At 43.1% G+C, this 18,148-nt stretch overlaps 1 protein-coding gene across 1 annotated transcript; it reads right to left on the bottom strand.

Annotated features, from left to right (window-relative positions):
• Positions 1–7,529: 7,529 nt before the first annotated feature.
• Positions 7,530–18,015, bottom strand: ivd (isovaleryl-CoA dehydrogenase). Its single transcript, XM_039009254.1, has 12 exons — positions 17,752–18,015; positions 16,989–17,078; positions 16,605–16,656; positions 16,268–16,437; positions 14,437–14,530; positions 14,169–14,299; positions 11,356–11,452; positions 11,147–11,240; positions 9,484–9,565; positions 9,156–9,260; positions 8,924–8,996; positions 7,530–8,729 (listed from the first exon to the last, which is right to left on the bottom strand). The coding sequence occupies exons 1-12, from the start codon at positions 17,872–17,874 to the stop codon at positions 8,596–8,598; spliced, it is 1,245 nt and encodes a 414-aa protein (XP_038865182.1). The 5' UTR covers positions 17,875–18,015; the 3' UTR covers positions 7,530–8,595.
• Between the last annotated feature and the right edge of the window lie 133 nt (positions 18,016–18,148).

Below are 18,148 nucleotides of genomic sequence, written 5' to 3'. Positions count from 1 at the left end.
AACTTTGTTTGGACGTCGTAAAGGACCATTCGCTGACACTGAAAAGATATAGCTAGCTAACGACCTTCTTTTCAACACGGAAAAGACGAACGGAGACTTGCTAGCTATGTTAGTGAGCTAGCTGGGATTTTTTACAAGGAATCTGCCTCCCGAAAAAAGCTTCTCCCAAGTGGGTGTGACACCTACTCCTGTTGCCTGCTGCTCTGCTGCTTGGATTCCAACTGACGATCTGTTCACCGTCTGCCCTGGCCTGTCTCCCCCCGTCTGGTATAGGTACCCCCGACACAGTCACCCCTCTCTCCCAAGATTTTGCTCTCCTCCAGCACACAGGCACTGTTGAGGCGAGTGACTCTGAACTTACAATGGCCGCAAGTTGTTATTTCGCTTGTGCTTTACAGATCTTTCTATTTTTATTTTATTTTGTGTTATTTTGTGTACGTTTGTTTATGTGTAACTCTGTGTTGTTGTTTTTGTCGCACTGCTTTGCTTTATCTTGGCCAGGTCGCAGTTGTAAATGAGTACTTGTTCTCAACTGGCCTACCTGGTTAAATAAATGTGAAATAAAAAAATTAAATAAAAATGCCATTTGCCTCATGACTCTTGCGTGCTTTGTGGCCTTTGAACTTGCTTGTTTACCCAACCGTGGGACAGTGTATGTTTGTTCCCAAACTCGGGACTCTGACTCTCTATTGGTTACACGGACTCTTGGCCTCCCATCTAACCACCTCTCACTGGCTTTGTATTCATGTTACCTGATGAAATTGCTGTACAATATGATCTTGTTGCCATCTAATGCACATGCAAATGTTATAAAACAACACTGCAGAACTCTACCTGTCCTCTGCCGTGCCCTGGTTGTATTATTGCTGATTATATATGGAAATGTGCATGTACACCCTGGCCCATCTACTGTTGCTAGCCCCAATTCTGACTTGTGCTCTGATATCCGCTTCACTGATTTCTGCTCTCGTAAAAGCCTGGGTTATCTGCACGTTAACACTAGAAGCTTATTACCTAAAATTGATCAATTGAAAGTGTGGGTTGACAGCTCCAATCAGATGTGTTGGTCATTACCGAGACGTGGTTAAGAAAGAGTGTTTTGAACACTGATGTTAACCTTTTTGGTTATAACCTCTTTCGGCAAGACAGATCTTCCAAACGTGGTGGAGTGGCAATCTTTACCAAGGAACACCTTCAGTGCTCGGTTGTCTCCACCAAGTCTGTCCCCAAATAATTTGATTTGCTAGTTTTATGAATTAAACTTTCAAATAACTATTTGTTGACTGTTGCTGGGTGTTATCGGCCACCATCAGCACCGACCTGTAACCTAAATGCCCTAAACTCTCTCCTGGCCCCTTACACTAAGTCTGAATTTATCCTGTTAGGTGACCTAAACTGGGACATGCTTAAACCTAAAGCAATTGGACTCCCTAAATCTTTCTCAGATTATTACCAATCCCACAAGTTATGACTTCAAACACCCAGAATAGACTACTCTCCTTGATGTTATCCTTACAAATGATCCTGATAGGTATCAGTCTGGTGTTCCTGTAATGACCTTAGTGATCACTGTTTTACAGCCTGTGTTCGTAATGGCTGCTCAGTGAAATTACCTGTCATGACTTGTCATAGACGCTTGCTATAAAACTTTAATGAGCAAGCCTTCCTTCATGAACTGGCCTCTGTAAATTGGTATAGAATCAGCTTAATCCCCTCTGTCGAAGACGCTTGGACTTTCTTTTTTGATATTTTCAGTGGTATCATTCACAAATACGTGCCCATAAAGAAAATTATAATTAGAAACAGGTTCAGCCCCTGGTTCGACCGTAATCTGTCAGAGTTACTCTTGGCAAATTTGGCAAATCGCTCGGCACATGCACACTCAGGCTGATCGGCTCTCATTCAGGCAAATTAGAAATAAGTGCACTCAGGATATGCGGAAGGCCAAAGTTAGTTACTTTAAGGAGCAGTTCTCCCTCTGTGGGTCTAACCTCAAGAAGTTCTGGAAAACGGTTAAAGACCTGGAGAATAAACCCTCCTCCTCACAGCTGCCCGTGTCCCTTAATGTTGATGTGGTTGTTACTTATGTCTATTTGACCTTTATTTAACTAGGCAAGTCAGTTAAGAACAAATTCTTATTTTCAATGACGGCTTAGGAACAGTGAGTTAACTACCTTGTTCAGGGGCAGGACGACAGATTTTTACCTTGTCAGCTCAGGGATTCGATCTTGCAACCTTTCGGTTATTAGTCCAATGCTCTAACCACTAGGCTACCTGCCGCCTCCTTACTGACAAGGAGCACATGGGATGAGCTCTTTAATCACCACTTCATTAAGTCAGGATTCCTATTTGAATCTGCCATGCCTCTTTGCCCGTCGAACATTTCCTCCATCTCCCACCCCTTCTAATGTGACTATCCCCGATGCTCCTCCCTCTTTTTCCCCTGCCCCGCTACAAAGTTTCTCCCTCCAGGCGATCACTGAGTCCAAGGTGCTAAAGGAGCTCCTTAAACATGAACCAAAAACCCATCTGGTTCAGATGGTTTAGACCCTTTCCTCTTAAAAACCGGATGCTTTCTCCCCCAATTTTCACCTGAAATGACATACCCAAATCTAACTGCCTGTAGCTCAGGCCCTGAAGCAAGGATATGCATATTCTTGATACCATTTGAAAGGAAACACTTTGAAGTTTGTGGAAATGTGAAAGTAATGTAGGAGAATATAACACAATAGATCTGGTAAAATATAATACAAAGAAAAAAACAACCGTTTTTGTGCCATCATCTTTGAAATGCAAGAGAAAGGCCATAATGTATTATTCCAGCCCAGCTGCAATTTAGATTGTGCCCACTAGATTGCAGCAGTGTATGTACAAAGTTTGAGACTGATCCAATGAACCATTGCATTTCTGTTCAAAATTTTGTATCAAGACTGCCCAAATGTGCCTAATTTGTTTATTCATAACTTTTCAATTTCAAAACGGTGCACTCTCCTCAAACAATAGCATGGTATTCTTTCACTTTAATAGCTAATGTAAATGGGACATTGCAGTAAGATTAACAAGAATTTACCCTTTCTGCCAATATCAGATATGTCTATGTCCTGGGAAATGTTCTTGTTACTTACAACCTCATGCTAATCGCATTAGCCTATGTTAGCCTAGCCGTCCCGTGGATGGGACACCGATCGTGAATAAGTTTTAAGGTTGCTGCCCCTATCATCACCACGCCTATCTCTGACCTTTTTAACCTGTCTCTCATCTCTGGGGAGGTTCCCATTGCTTGGAAGGCAGCAACGGTGCATCCTTTATTTAAAGGGGGAGATAAAGCTGATCCTAACTGTTATAGGCCAATTTCTATTTTGCCCTGTTTATCAAAAGTGTTGGAAAAACTTGTCAATAATCAACTGACTGACTTTCTTGATGTTTATAGTGTTCTCTCGGGTATGCAATCTGGTTTCCGCTCAGGTTATGGATGTGTCACTGCAACCTTAAAGGTTCTCAATGATGTCACCATTGCCCTTGATTCTAAGCAATGTTGTGCTGCTATTTTTATTGACTTGGCCAAGGCTTTTGATACGGTAGACCATTCCATTCTTGTGGGCCGGCTAAGGAGTATTGGTGTCTCTGAGGGGTCTTTGGCCTGGTTTGCTAAACTACCTCTTTCAAAGGGTGCAGTGTATAAAGTCAGAACATCTGCTGTCTCAGCCACTACCTCTGAGGGTTTAGAACTTGAGGTAATAACCTCACACAAGTACTTGGGAGTATGGCTAGACGGTACACTGTCCTTCTCTCAGCACATTTCAAAGCTGCAGGCTAAGGTTAAATCTAGACTTGGTTTCCTATATTGTAATTGCTCCTCTTTCACCACAGCTGCCAAACTAACCCTGATTCAGATGACATCCTACCCATGCTAGATTACGGAGACGTAATTTATAGATCGGCATGTAAGGGTGCTCTTGAGCTGCTAGATGTGGCAAATCTGATGACCGAATGGTAAAGTACATCAGATTTGCCACCAATGCTCCTTATAGGACACATCACTGCACTCTAAACTCCTCTTTAAACTGGTCATCTCTGTATACACATCGCAAGATCCACTGGTTGATGCTTATTTGTAAAACCCTCTTAGGCCTCACTCCCCCCTATCTGAGATACCTAATGCAGCCCTCATCCTCCACATACAACACCCTTTCTGTCAGTCACATTCTGTTAAAGGTCCCCGAACCGCACACATCCCTGGGTCGCTCCTCTTTTCAGTTCGCTGCAGCTAGTGACTGGAACGAGCTGCAAAAAAACACTCAAACTGGACCGTTTTATCTCCATCTCTTCATTCAAAGACTCAATCATGGACACACTGATAGTTGTGGCTGCTTCACGTGATGTATTGTTGTCTCCATCTTCTTGCCCTTTGTGCTGTTGTCTGTGCCCAATGTTTGTACCATGTTGTGCTGCTGCCATATAGTGTTGCTACAAGTTTCTGTCATGTTTAATAATGGTGCAGAAGGAGATGGCCCCGTTTTACGATCCCGTAACCAATTGTGCATGTTTTTTCGCGTTATTTGTAACTTATTTTGTACATAATGTTTCTGCCACCGTGTCTTGTGACCGAAAAGAGCTTCTTGATATCAGGAAAGAGATTACTCACCCCGTACTGGAGGAATTCTTCTTCAACGAGTCGGACGGGAAGGATTTACTCCAGACAAAGCCCTCATCCCCGTCATTCACAGGAGGAAAAGACGGAGATATCGTGGACGACGGTCCATGGTGTCTTGTAAGGATCCGTCGCCAAGAGGGTAATCTACCGTTACCATCGGTCCTATTAGCCAACGTACAATCAATCGATCGATAATAAAATTGAGGAACTACGAGCACGTATATCCTACAAACGGGACATTAAAAACGGTATTATCTTATATTTCACCGAGTCGTGGCTGAACGACGACAAGATTAACATACAGCTGGCGGGTTTTATGCTTTTTCGGTAGGATAAAACAGCTGGTGCACGAAATCTAAGGAAGTCTCAAGGTTTTTCTCGCCTGAGGTATAGAGTATCTCATGATAAGCTGTAGACCACACTATTTACGAAGAGAGTTTACATCTATATTTTTTTACATCTATATATCACCGCAGACTGATGCTGGCACTAAGACCACACTCAATGAGCCGTATACGGCCATAAGCAAACAGGAAAACTCTCATCCAGAGGCGGCGCTCCTTAGTGGCCGGGCACTGTAATGCAGGGAAACGCAAATCAGTTTTACCTCATTTCTATCAGCATGTTAAATGTGCAACCAGAGGGGGGGAAAAAACTCTAGACCACCTTTACTCCACACACAGAGACACGTACAAAGCTCTCCCTCGCCCTCCATTTGGCAAATCTGACCATAATTATATCCTCCTGATTCCTGCTTACAAGCAAAAACTAAAGCAGGAAGCACTAGTGACTCGGTCAATAAGAAAGTGGTCAGATGAAGCAGATACTAAGCTACAGGAATCTTTTGCTAGCACAGACTGAAATATGTTCCGGGATTCTTCCGAAGACATTGAGGAGTACACCACATCAGTCACTGGCTTCATCAATAAGTGCATCGATGTTGTTGTACGTTTATACCCCAACCGGAAGCCATGGATTACAGGCAACATCCGCACTGAGCTAAAGGGTAGAGCTGCCACGTTCAAGGAGTGGGACTAACCCAGAAGCTTATAAGAAATCCCGCTATGCCCTCCGACGAACCATCAAACAGGCAAAGTGTCAGTACAGGACTAAGATTGAATCGTACTACTCCGACGCTCGTCGAATGTGGCAGGGTTTGCAAACTATTACAGACTACAAAATGAAGCACAGCCATGAGCTGCCCAGTTTCAAGAACCTACCAGACGAGCTATGCTCGCTTCGAGGCAAGTAACACTGAAACATGCATGAGAGCACCAGCTGTTCCGGATGATCACACTCTCCGTAGCCGATGTGAGTAAGCTATCATGATCCAAACACTATCATGATCCAAACTATCATGATCCAAACACACTAAGACAGTCATGAAGAGGGCACAACAAAGCCTATTTCCCCCTCAGGAGACTGAAAAGATTTTGCATGGATTCTCAGATCCTCAAAAGGTTCTACAGCTGCACCATTGAGAGCATCCTGACTGGTTGCATCACCGCCTGGTATGGCAATTGCTCGGGCTCTGACCGCAAGGCACTATAGAGGGCAAATGCGTAGAGCCCAGCACATCACTGGGGCCAAGCTTCCTGCCATCCAGGACCTCTATATCAGGCAGTGTCAGAGGAAGGGCCTAAAAATTGTCTGACTCCAGCCACTCTAGTCATAGACTGTTCTCTCTGCTACCGCACGGCAAGCGGTACCAGAGCGACAAGTCGAGGTCCAAAAGGCTTCTTAACAGCTTCTACCTCCAAGCCATAAGACTCCTGAACCGCTAATCAAAGGGCTACCAAAGACCCCCCTTTTACGCTGCTGCTACTCTCTGTTTATAATCTATGCATAGTCACTTTAACTTCCTACATGTACATAGTACCTCAATTACCGCGACTAACCGGTGCCCTCGCACATTGACTCTCTACCGGTAACCCCTGTATATAGCCTTACTTGTTATTTTAGGGCTGCCGTTTAATTATGAATTATTTTTAATACATTTTTTACTTACCACTTAATTTAAAAAATCTTAACTTCTTAAAGCATTGTTGGTTAAAGGCTTGTAAGTAAGCATTTCACTGTAAGGTGAATGTGACAAAATTAGATTTGATGTGTTGATACCGTGCTGTGTTGTCTTAGGTCTCTCTTTATGTAGTGTTATGGCTCTCTTGTCGTGATGTGTTTTGTCCTATATTTTTTTCCTCACAGGAGGACTTTTGCCTTCTGGTAGGCCGTCATCGTAAACAAGAATTTGTTCTTACCGGACTTGCGTAGTTAAATAAATAAATACAATTGATGAAGTCGGTGACTAAGTGGTATACTCCTCAATGCCATTGGATGAATCCCAGAACATATCCCAGTCTGTGCTAGCAAAACAGTCCTGTAGCGTAGCATCCGTGTCATCTGACCACTTCTCTATTGAGCGAGTCACTGGTACGTCCCGCTTTAGTTTTTGCTTGTAAACAGGAATCAGGAGGATATAATTATGGTCAGATTTGGAAAATGGATGGCGAGGGAGAGCTTTGTATGTATCTGTGTGTGGACTACTGGTGGTCTAGAGTTGTATTTTTCCCTCTGGTTGCACCTGACATGCTGGTAGAAGTTAGATGAAACCGATTTAAGTTTGCCTGCATTTATGTCCTCGGCCACCAGGAGCGTTTGCTTATGGCCTTATACAGCTCGTAGAGTGCGGTCTTAGTGCCAGCATCGGTTTGTGGTGGTAAATAGACAGCTACAAATAATATAGATGAGAACTCTTGGTAGATAGCATGGTCTACATCTTATCATGAGGTATTCTACCTCCGGCGAGCAATACCTAGAGACTTTAATATTAGACATCACGCACCGTTTGAATCTTAAATAAGACATGGCCCAATGGTGCAAAATCCAAGTAATTTTTTATTCTACACAAACAGGAAACCAACCAATTTGGATACTTACAGTTTGAAACTAAATCTTGAGGAATTAACAAATCTTGCTGATTTAAAAAGAGAACATTTTTTCTTCTTCCTATCAGACAATTTTTAGTTGATTTAACCATTCGAATATGCTCTTAAAAGTAAACAATGATTTTCTATAATGGAAAATATCATTGTTTTTGCTGACTATCTTCACTTTACATTCATTCATGGAGAGGATTTTCTACACAGCTCACCACTGAGGTAAATGGAAAGTTGTTTACACATACTTTGAAAAACAAAACAAAAAATAAGAACGTGTGACAACACAACAACAAAAAGATAACGATAGTTTTAAAAGTCGTTAATTGTAACCGCTTGTGTACAAAGCCATGTACCCAGAAAACACCAACAGGAGACAACAACTAATGGAAGGGGGATATTTTAATCTGAAGTTTGTCATCATTTAAAAATGCTGCTGCTTGCAAGATAACTCTTTGCATAAGAGCGTATTGTATCGTTCACTGCTTCAGACACACTACTAGAGTCCTCCACTATATAGACTAAGGTCATTTCACTGCAGGGTAGAATCAATAAAACCCTATTAAATGCCATAAATAAATGAAATTGTTACTTTTACCATTTCAGTGTATGATATATACAGTTTCATTGGGTTGATACCAGACTACTTATTGTATCTAAACACTGGAGGCAGAGATCTAAGTCCACACCAGACGAATCATCAATCTTGGAACGTGAACCATTGGTGCTACTCCGGTGCTTGTTGCCCGTGACTAAAGCTGATATGGAGAATCATAAAGTGTTCCCTCGGCTGTTACTCCTACAGGGACCGTTTGGTCCATGGTAGAAACTTTTCACTAAAGGGTTCTTAAACAGTTCTTCATTGGGTGAAAGGTTTCTACTACACAGGGACAGGCAAAGAACCCTTTTAGAAACCTTTTTTCTAAGAGTGTATAATGACATTTCGTGTAAGGCCTTTGGGTGAGTCTTGATCCAGTGCGTGTACTTCTCTTCAGCTTTCAAGGTCTACTTGTACATGGCATTGAAGGCTCGACCAATGATGAGCCTGCGCACCTCACTGGTGCCTGCTCCGATCTCGTACAGCTTGGCGTCCCTCAGGAAACGGCCCATGGGGTAATCATTAATGTAGCCGTTGCCACCTGCAGGTGGAGAAACGCAACAATGACTTGTCATAAATCAAATGAAAAACAAGCCCTCCAATCCCTCCACCTCCCCAGAGAGATTATAGTTAGGATGAACACAACTGTAAAACAGTTGCACATGCAGTGTTAACATTAGCTACAAAGATCAACATGTTTCTATACAAAAAGTGCATGGCTGGCTTAGTTCTTACCCAGGCACTGAATTCCATCCAGAGCAACTTGAGTGGCATTCTCAGCACAATAAAGAATGACCCCAGCACAGTCCTGCAATAACACCAAGTTAATACTGTGCCATCCAATATTGATTTTCTATCATATTACATTATAAAATGTAACATTACATTTGTCATCAACACTTTCATCCAATACATTTGCTGTTACATTACCTCTATGAATTTCACATTAATAATCGAGAATGCTCACCATGGAACTGAAGTGTCCCTTGTCACAGGCTCGTGCCACGTTATACAAATACTGTCTACATGCACCCAGGCGTGTGTACATGTCGGCCATCTTTGCTTGCATTAACTGGTAGGAAGGGAAAAAAACATCAATTCCAGGAAAGGCAAAATAAAGTTGTTATACCTGAAAGCATTATTAATTCTCACATCAAATGTAGTAATTTCAAAACCATAAAAGGAAGTGGTATATGCAAGAGAAATAGGTGGAGATTTGTTGTAAGTGGAATATGATTGACACGAGTGGCCCTTTCTTATTTGAACGCCTGAGAATGGTTTGGTTGATTTCCCACCTGGAAGTGTCCAATCTTCTGTCCGAAAGCTTCTCTAACGTGCAGGTAGGGAACGGAAAAGTCCATCACAGATTGCATAATGCTGAAAGAGGGGAGCATTTTCTTCATTGCAGAACAAACTCAGCAAAAAAATAAAACATCCTCTCACTGTCAACTGCGTTTATTTTCAGCAAACTTAACATGTATAAATATTTGTATGAACATAAGATTCAACAGACATAAACTAGACAGGTTCCACAGACATGTGACTAACAGAAATGGAATAATGTGTCCCTGAACAAAGGGGAGGGGGGGGGGGGGGGTCAAATTCAAAAGTTACAGTCAGTATCTGGTGTGGCCACCAGCTGCATTAAGTACTACAGTGCATCTCCTCCTTGTGGACTGCACCAGATTTGCCCGTTCTTGCTGTGAGATGTTACCCCACTCTTCCACCAAGGCACCTGCAAGTTCTCAGACATTTCTGGGGGGGGGAATGGCCCTAGCCATCACCCTTCGATCCAACAGGTCCCAGACGTGCTCAATGGGATTGAGATCCGGGCTCTTCGCTGGCCATGGCAGAAAGCTGACATTCCTGTCTCGCAAGAAATCAGCCATACAGCTCGTTCTGTGCGTGGTGGCATTATCATGCTGGAGGGTCATGTCAGGATGAGCCTGCAGGAAGGGTACCACATGAGGGAGGATGTCTTCCATGTAACGCAAAGCGTTGAGATTGCCTGCAATGACAACAATCTCAGTCCGATGATGCTGTGACACACCGCCCCAGACCATGACAGACCCTCCACCTCGATCCCGCTCCAGAGCACAGGCCTCGGTGTAACGCTCATTCCTTCGACAATAAACGCGAATCCGATCATCACCCCTGGTGAGACAAAACCGCGACTCGTCAATGAAGAACACTTTGACAGTCCTGTCTGGTCCAGCGATGGTGGCTTTGTGCCCATAGGCGACGTTGTTGCCGGTGATGTCTGGTGAGGACCTGCCTTACAGGCCTATAAGTCCTCAGTCCAGCCTCTCAGCCTATTGCGGACAGTCTGAGCACTGATGGAGGGATTGTGCGTTCCTGGTTTAACTCTGGCAGTTGTTGTTGCCATCCTGTACCTGTCCCACAGGTGTGATGTTCGGATGTACCGATCCTGTGCAGGTGTTACACGTGGTCTGCCACTGCGAGGACAATCAGCTGTCCGTACGGTCTCCCTGTAGCGCTGTCTTAGGCGTCTCACAGTACAGACATTGCAATTTAATGCCCTGGCCACATCTGCAGTGCTCATGCCTCCTTGCAGCATGCCTAAGGCACGTTCATGCAGATAAGCAGGGACACTGGGCATCTTTCTTTTGGTGTTTTTCAGAGTCAGTTGAAAGGCCTCTTTAGTGTCCTAAGTTTTCATAACTGTGACCTTAATTGCCTACCATCTGTAAGCTGTTAGTGTCTTAAATGACCGTTCCACAGGCGTATGTTCATTAATTGTTTATGGTTCATTGAACAAGCATGGGAAACAGTGTTTAAACCCTTTACAATGAAGATCTGTGAAGTTTAGATTTTTACGAATTACCTTTGAACGACAGGGTTCTGAAAAAGGACATTTCTTTTTTTGCTGTGTTTAGATAGACGTAGACAGAATATGCTCATGGGCATGTGTTATAAACCCAGAATATGTATATTTACCCGATAGGTCCTGCTGCAAGCACAAGTCTCTCCAGGTCAAGTCCACTCATCATCACATAGACTCCCTTGTTGAGAGGACCCAAGACATTCTCCTCTGTAATCAAAAGACAACGTTGCAATTGAAAACGTAATTCATAATGATAAAAAATATTTCTGAACACACTCACAGATGTGCATACATGCTCAGGCACATGCGCGCACGCACACACCTGGAATCTTGCAGTCCTCAAAGACAAGTTCACAAGTGTTGGATCCCCTCATTCCCAGTTTATCCAGCTTCTGTGCTGTGCTAAACCCTGGCATTCCCTGTAGGAATAAAAGTTGGGCACAATTTACCAATATGTCCAGACTAGGGTTGCAAAATTCTAGTATCTTTCACAAAACTCCCAGGTTTTCCAGAAATCCAGAATCCTCCAAAACACGATTACTGGGAAACCTGGGAAATGTTGGGAAAGTTCATGTAGAGGCCGAGACAGAAGCGTTTCCATTATTGATCATAATAAAAGAAAGTGTAAAAGGGCCCAGATACATAACTGATGAAGTATAAACGGGTCCAGAACAACGGACCCTCTAAAACTGCATGCGGTCATGCAGAACAAATATCAGCCCATGGAGAGAAGCCAGAGATTGAACTTCACTCAACTTTTTAGAGCAGTGGTCACCAACCGGTCGATCGTCCTCCAAGGCATTCCTAGTCGATAGCCAAACATTTCTGTAAAAACCCAACGATAAAGCCTTGTGTAACCTATTTTGTCTCGGGCTATTGTCAGTAGGTGCAGCAAATTTAGCTGCCCTGTGCAATGGGTAGGCAAACTTACCATTTGGAACCATTTCATGTGTCTGAAGGTACAAACTCGGCCTTCCCGGCGGTCCCGGAGAGCAAATCAAGTGCACTATAGGCTTACCGCTGGCCAATCGGATGGCTCATATTACTGTGTCTCCAGTAATTTAGCAGGCATAAAAGAAAGCAAAGTTGATACTGTGAGATTTAAAAACCATGACTAGAGAGACTGTATTCAACACTTATAAGCCATAAAATGCTTGTTCTTCCTATTTACACTCAACGCTACAACAAGCACTGCAGCAGTAATAAATGAGTAGGAAAGTGTATCTATAGGCGTTGTTATTATTAGCGGCTTGGGTCTTTTAATAAATCAAGGAATATTTAACTTTCTCTGTTCATAGTAGTAACATGAATTTGTAGGCAGAAATAATGTGGTGAGACTCGAGTTTCGCCATCAGCTGAAAGACCGTGTCCCCATTTTGGTCAGTGTCAGCGGAGGAAAGGGAGAGCGGAGGGATGTGAGGCAGACCTTCAGTCTGCCGCCCTCTCCCTCAGGCCAGTGAAATAAAAATGTAAAAGTATGTTTACTGAGCCTCAAGTAATACAACAACGGATTGATTACCGGTGTGATCATATAGCCTACCTCAAATTTTTGAAATATAATTTGAAAAAATATATTTTTTAAATGTCCCGAACTATGCATTGGCAGGGCAATTCAAGCAAAGCCAATATGCGGTATTAATGTATTGGGCCTATAGCTTACTGCACAAACCTCATTGCTACAGTACTGTTTTTAATTTGTTAATGTTGCATAGGATTATGTTTAAGTCATAAAAATATATATAATCTGAGCAGTAGATCTCAGCTTGCATTTTGACTCAAAGTGATCTTGACTCAGAAAAGGTTGGTGACCACTGTTCTACAGTTTCCCAGTAAACATTCAACGTTTCCCTTTACTGTGGCAATTATGATCGAATCAACGTAATATTAGCCACTTTCAATGCAACATACCGAAACAAAACAAACTACACAACAGATTTTGTTGTAGGCAGAACGCATCGGAGTAGGATTCTATTGCATTGACACACAGGACGTACTCTACACAGACCGGTGCGGCATAACCAATCAGACCTGCAATAGGCCTATATGCAAACAGACCATATATGGATCTGTCCCATTTACGTTGAACTGGACTGTGTTTACAGCATGAGCAGTTGTTAGTAGATGCGCTTGTTTTGAGATCAAAGCGAGAGCTGCATGTAGCCATGTGTGCACATCTGTTCATATCCTTTGCTAGTTGGTGAGTTATTAGCCCAGTTATAGATCATTTGTAGACAGCAATAGGGGAGTGATTGCTTCCTACAAGAGCACAAAACATGTACATTCCTAGACATATTTGAAAAACGAGTCAGGTAAAGAGATTGTCTTAAAGGGGCAGTGTTGTATTTTGAGACAAGCTTGAATAAGCTAAGTAGCCAATAGGCAGAGGGAACATTAATTTGTCTGTTTCTCTGTAAATGGTATAATGCATTTTATTTTGTAAAGTGGTTTGCCTAAACAACATTTCCAGTCACCTCCTTGTCTGAAGGACAAGTGGATAAACAGGTTAATGCCAAGCCCTGCATGTTTAAAAAAAAAAAAGTCTCATGGAATGTAGGCCTACATTGAACACCAAACATTGGCTGCTACTGTAGGCTGAATGATAGAACTGCTACTTCCATGTTAAAATGTTATAGGATGCATTTTCTCCATTGTTTTTGATGGTAGGCCACTCTGGTAGGTCTACATTATGATCAAATAGACACAGTAGCCTACTTGGCCACTGTTAAACTTAAAGCCAGTACAGATTCAGAGTTCACAGTAAACACGCGCTGGAAGTTACACAGACTTTTCAAAACGTTTAAGTTTGCACTCAGCAGACCTGAAATTTGCTTAAAGCCGAACAAAAAAACTAGAGGGAATATAGACCCAGACCCATAACTGGTGAAGTGTAAATAGGCCCAGACCCATAACTGGTAAAGTGTAAATAGGCCCAGACCCATAACTGGTAAAGTGTAAATAGGCCCAGACCCATAACTGGTAAAGTGTAAATAGGCCCAGACCCATAACTGGTAAAGTGTAAATAGGCCCAGACCCATAACTGGTAAAGTGTAAATAGGCCCAGACCCATAACTGGTGAAGCTGTTGTAAGTGGAATATGGAAGGCGTTTGGTTTCATTGCCTACGATAAATACTTGCCTTCTCCACAATGAAAGCTGTGATACCCTTTTGGTGAGCCTCCGGGTCTGTCTTAGCGTACACAATGAGAACGTCGGCATCTGGCCCGTTGGTGATCCAGAACTTTCCACCGTTAAGAATGTAGTGGTCACCTTCAGCAAAATAAAAACCCAGAGAGGAGATGGACAGCATTATGAGCAAAGATGCCATTTAAGAGGTAAGGAACTGGCTCAGTGAACTTGTGCTACTACGGAAAGGGGCTATAAAGAGAGTATTCCAGAGGTCTCACCTTCTTTCTTGGCCTTCAGTTTCATGGACACCACATCGGATCCGGCGTTGGGCTCACTCATTGCCAAGGCACCCACGTGCTCTCCTGTCATGAGCTGGGGAAATTATATTAGAAAGATAAGACATACAATGCATTCAAAAAGTATTCAGACCTTGACTTTATCCACATTGTTACGTTACAGCCTTATTCGAAAATTGATTAAATAAATTGTTTCTCAATCTACACACAATACCCCATAATGACAACGAACAGGTTTTTTGAAATATTTTGAAATGTATTCAAAATAAAAATATACCATATTTACATAAGCATTCAGACCCTTTGCTATGAGACTCAAAATTGAGCTCAGGAACATCCTGTTTCCATTGATCATCCATGAGACGTTTCTACAACTTGGAGTCCACTAGTGGTACATTTAATTGATTGGACATGATTTGGAAAGACACACACCTGTCTATATAAAGGTCCCACAGTTGACAGTGCATGTCAGAGCAAAAACCAAGCCATGAGGTCGAAGTCATTGTCTGTAGAGTTCCGAGACAATATTGTGTCGAGGCACAGATCTAAGGAAGGGTACCAAAAAAATGTCTGCAGCATTGAAGATCCCCAAGAACACAGTGGCCTCCATCATTCTTAAATGGAGGAAGTTTGAAACCACCAAGACTCTTCCTAGAGCTGGCCGCCTGGTCAAACTGAGCGATCGGGGGAGAAGGGAGGTGACCAAGAACCCAATGGTCACTCTGACAGAGCGCCAGAGTTCGTCTGTGGCGATGGGAGAACCTTCCAGAAGAACAACCATCTCTGCAGCACTCCATCGTTGAGGACTTTATGGTAAAATGGCCAAATGGAAGCCACTCCTCAGTAAAAGGCACATGGCAGCCCGCTCAGAGTTTGCCAAAAGGCACCTAAAGGACTCTTAGACCATGAGAAACGAGATTCTCTGGTCTGATGAAACCAAGATTGAACTCTTTGGCCTGAATGCCAAGCATCAAGTCTGGAGGAAACCTGGCACCATCGCTACGGTGAATGATGGTGGTGGCAGCCATGTTGTGGGGATGTTTTTCAGCGGCAGGGACTGGGAGACTAGTCAGGATCGAGGGAAAGATGAACGGAGCAAAATACAGAGAGATCCTTGATGAACACCTGCTCCAGAGCGCTCAGGACCTCAGACTGGGACGAAGGTTCACCTTCCAACAGGACAACGGTCCTACGCACAAAGCCAAGACAACCCAGGAGTGGCTTCGGGACAAGTCTGAATGTCCTTGAGTGGCCCCACCAGAGCTCAGACTTGAACCCGATCGAACATCTTTGGAGAGACCTGAAAATAGCTGTCCAGCGACGCTCCCCATCTAACCTGACAGCACTTGAGAGGATCTGCAGAGAAGAATGGGAGAAACTCCCCAAATACAGGTGTGCCAAGCTTATAGCGTCATACCAAAGTAGACTCAAGGCTGTAATTACTGCCAAAGTGCTTCAACAAAGTATTGAGTAAAGGGTCTGAATACTTATGTAAAATGTTAGTTCCTTTTTTTTTTTGCTTTGTCATTATGGGGTATTGTGTGTAGTGTGTAATTGTGCATTGAGGGGGAAAAAACTATTTAATCCATTTTAGAATAAGGTTGTAATGTAGAAGAAGTGACGGGGTCTGAATAGTTTCCGAATGCACTGTAACATGGCTATTTCAATTTGAAACTGCCTGTATAGAGTAGACACAACGGTATACATTTCATATCAAAGAAATAAAAAGAACACCTGGCTATTGCACTTTGAGGCTGCCTGTATACTTCAGGGTGCAATTAAGCATGTATGGGACTACAAATATCATCCACACCTTGGCCATGTACTTGTCCTTCTGCTTCGTGTTGCCATGGCGCACCATCTGATTGACACAGAGGTTCGAATGGGCCCCGTAGCTGAGGGCGACAGCTGCCGACACTCGCGACATTTCCTCCATCACAATCACATGATCTAGGTAACCCAATCCTGAACCGCCATAATCCACTTAGAGGGGGGGGGGGGGGGGGGGGGGGTGAGAAGTTAACATAGTGATGATGCTACTTCTACATCAGATCACCATCACGGCCATTGGTGAAACTACTGGTAAACCATTTTACGCCGGGATAAATAGCATAGTGATACATCAACCGAAATCAATATCCATCTCTTACATGGGGCAGTGATACCCAGGAGTCCCATATCACCCATGTCTTTCCAAAAGTCCTGCATGAAAAAAACAAGAGGTTACCAGGTGTAAACCAGGGCTCTTACAAAGTTCATAGTTTTAGTCACTAAATACACACTCAATGTAGACCAACATGAAGAACATTAAGAGTTACCTCTATTGTAATACAACGTCCAGTATTTTTATGATTTAGGTCATGGATCCTAATGATGTCTTGTTATTCATTTGAGGTGGATTACTACTGTTTGTAGTGCAGTCCACAGTAAGATATTACAATTATTCAAGAAGAATACCACACACACCATCCTATTATGGTAAGGTTGTCCTAGCTTGCTAGCTCTTCTTAGAATTGTACATGTCATCATCTCACCCGCATCCCAACAAATTCATTGCTCTTGTCAATCTCATCGGCAATGGGTGCCAGCTTCTCAGCTAGGAACCTCCGGATTGTCTGTCGGAGCTGGACAAAATAGGGAATGACAGCAACAATATCAAGAAAAATGTATCAACATGAATTTCAAACGGAATATTTTCTCATGTATACTGTTAGAGTACTGTTAAAAATTTATTTTTTATCAATACAATAACTACTAGATAGCATCAACATATTTTGATATTCCCCTTTCAGAGGGAAGTAGCGTCACATGCATGCACGAACTTTCACCCAATCAAAAACTGCACAAGAAACCCACCCCTCGTCCACACCAACGTTAGCTGTCCGCACGTAACATTTGTGTGGGATCATACCAGTAGCTACCAGAGGTCTGAAAGCATTGTTTGCCCCGTGCATAAATTTGCTTTGAACCGACTAGTAGTGAGCTACAGCTGGTAGCCTAACTGAGCTGAACAACGAGCGTCTCTATGTCGAGACGACATAGGTAGCTAGTACAACCAAAGCCATCTAAATAAGACTCTCGCCACAACAGTTAACGTTATGTCATAACAGTAGCAGTCCGTCATTTTGGCCTCTAACACTAGCTACGCGTCCTTGACACCTTTTTGTTTTGTTCCTTCATAAAAACCCACAATACAGACTTTCAACTGAGCTTGTTGACTGTATAATGTCAGCTGTCTTTGGCCGTTAGCTAGCTAACGGTAGTTGAAAGTTAGCTACTTCAGTTATCTAACGTTACTTGTATCTGCTCCTCAGTAAGCCCGTTGACGACATCATCCACTGGAAGACCGGCAGCGCATCCTCGTCTTGAAATCTCAGTGATTCTTGCACCCAGGCGGAATGCACTCCTGACTGCAAACATTGTTAAATTGCGGTGCGAGACTGTATGCTCCGAAACAGTCAAGATCAGCGCAAGGTCGGATAATTACACAATTACGGAGAACGGGAATTGTGTCCGACCTGCTACAACAATCCACAAACCAGGGATGCATTCATTACGTCTTGCAACGGAAACAGGTTAAGAACCAAACGGAACGAAACGGGTGCATTAGCGCCACCCTGTGTCCTGGAGCACATCATATGACATTATGGGCTACTTGCAGCAGCGATTATACAGATTATTTAAACACAAATGA

Source organism: Salvelinus namaycush, chromosome 15 (assembly GCF_016432855.1).
Source record: "Salvelinus namaycush isolate Seneca chromosome 15, SaNama_1.0, whole genome shotgun sequence".
NCBI classification, from domain to species: domain Eukaryota; kingdom Metazoa; phylum Chordata; class Actinopteri; order Salmoniformes; family Salmonidae; genus Salvelinus; species Salvelinus namaycush.
The sequence above is the reverse complement of the archived record's forward strand: the minus strand, read 5'-3'. Positions and strand labels throughout refer to the sequence as shown.

What these genes read in the sequence shown, in the direction of transcription:
- ivd (XM_039009254.1), bottom strand. Translation starts at nt 17,874, where the DNA reads ATGTTTGCAGTCAGGAGTGCATTCCGCCTGGGTGCAAGAATCACTGAG. An exon ending in TTACTGAGGAGCAGATACAA is followed by an intron (nt 17,079 to 17,751) that starts GTAACGTTAGAT and finishes TATTTTGTCCAG; the next exon opens with CTCCGACAGACAATCCGGAG. An exon ending in AGGACAAGTACATGGCCAAG is followed by an intron (nt 14,531 to 16,267) that starts GTGTGGATGATA and finishes TAATTTCCCCAG; the next exon opens with CTCATGACAGGAGAGCACGT.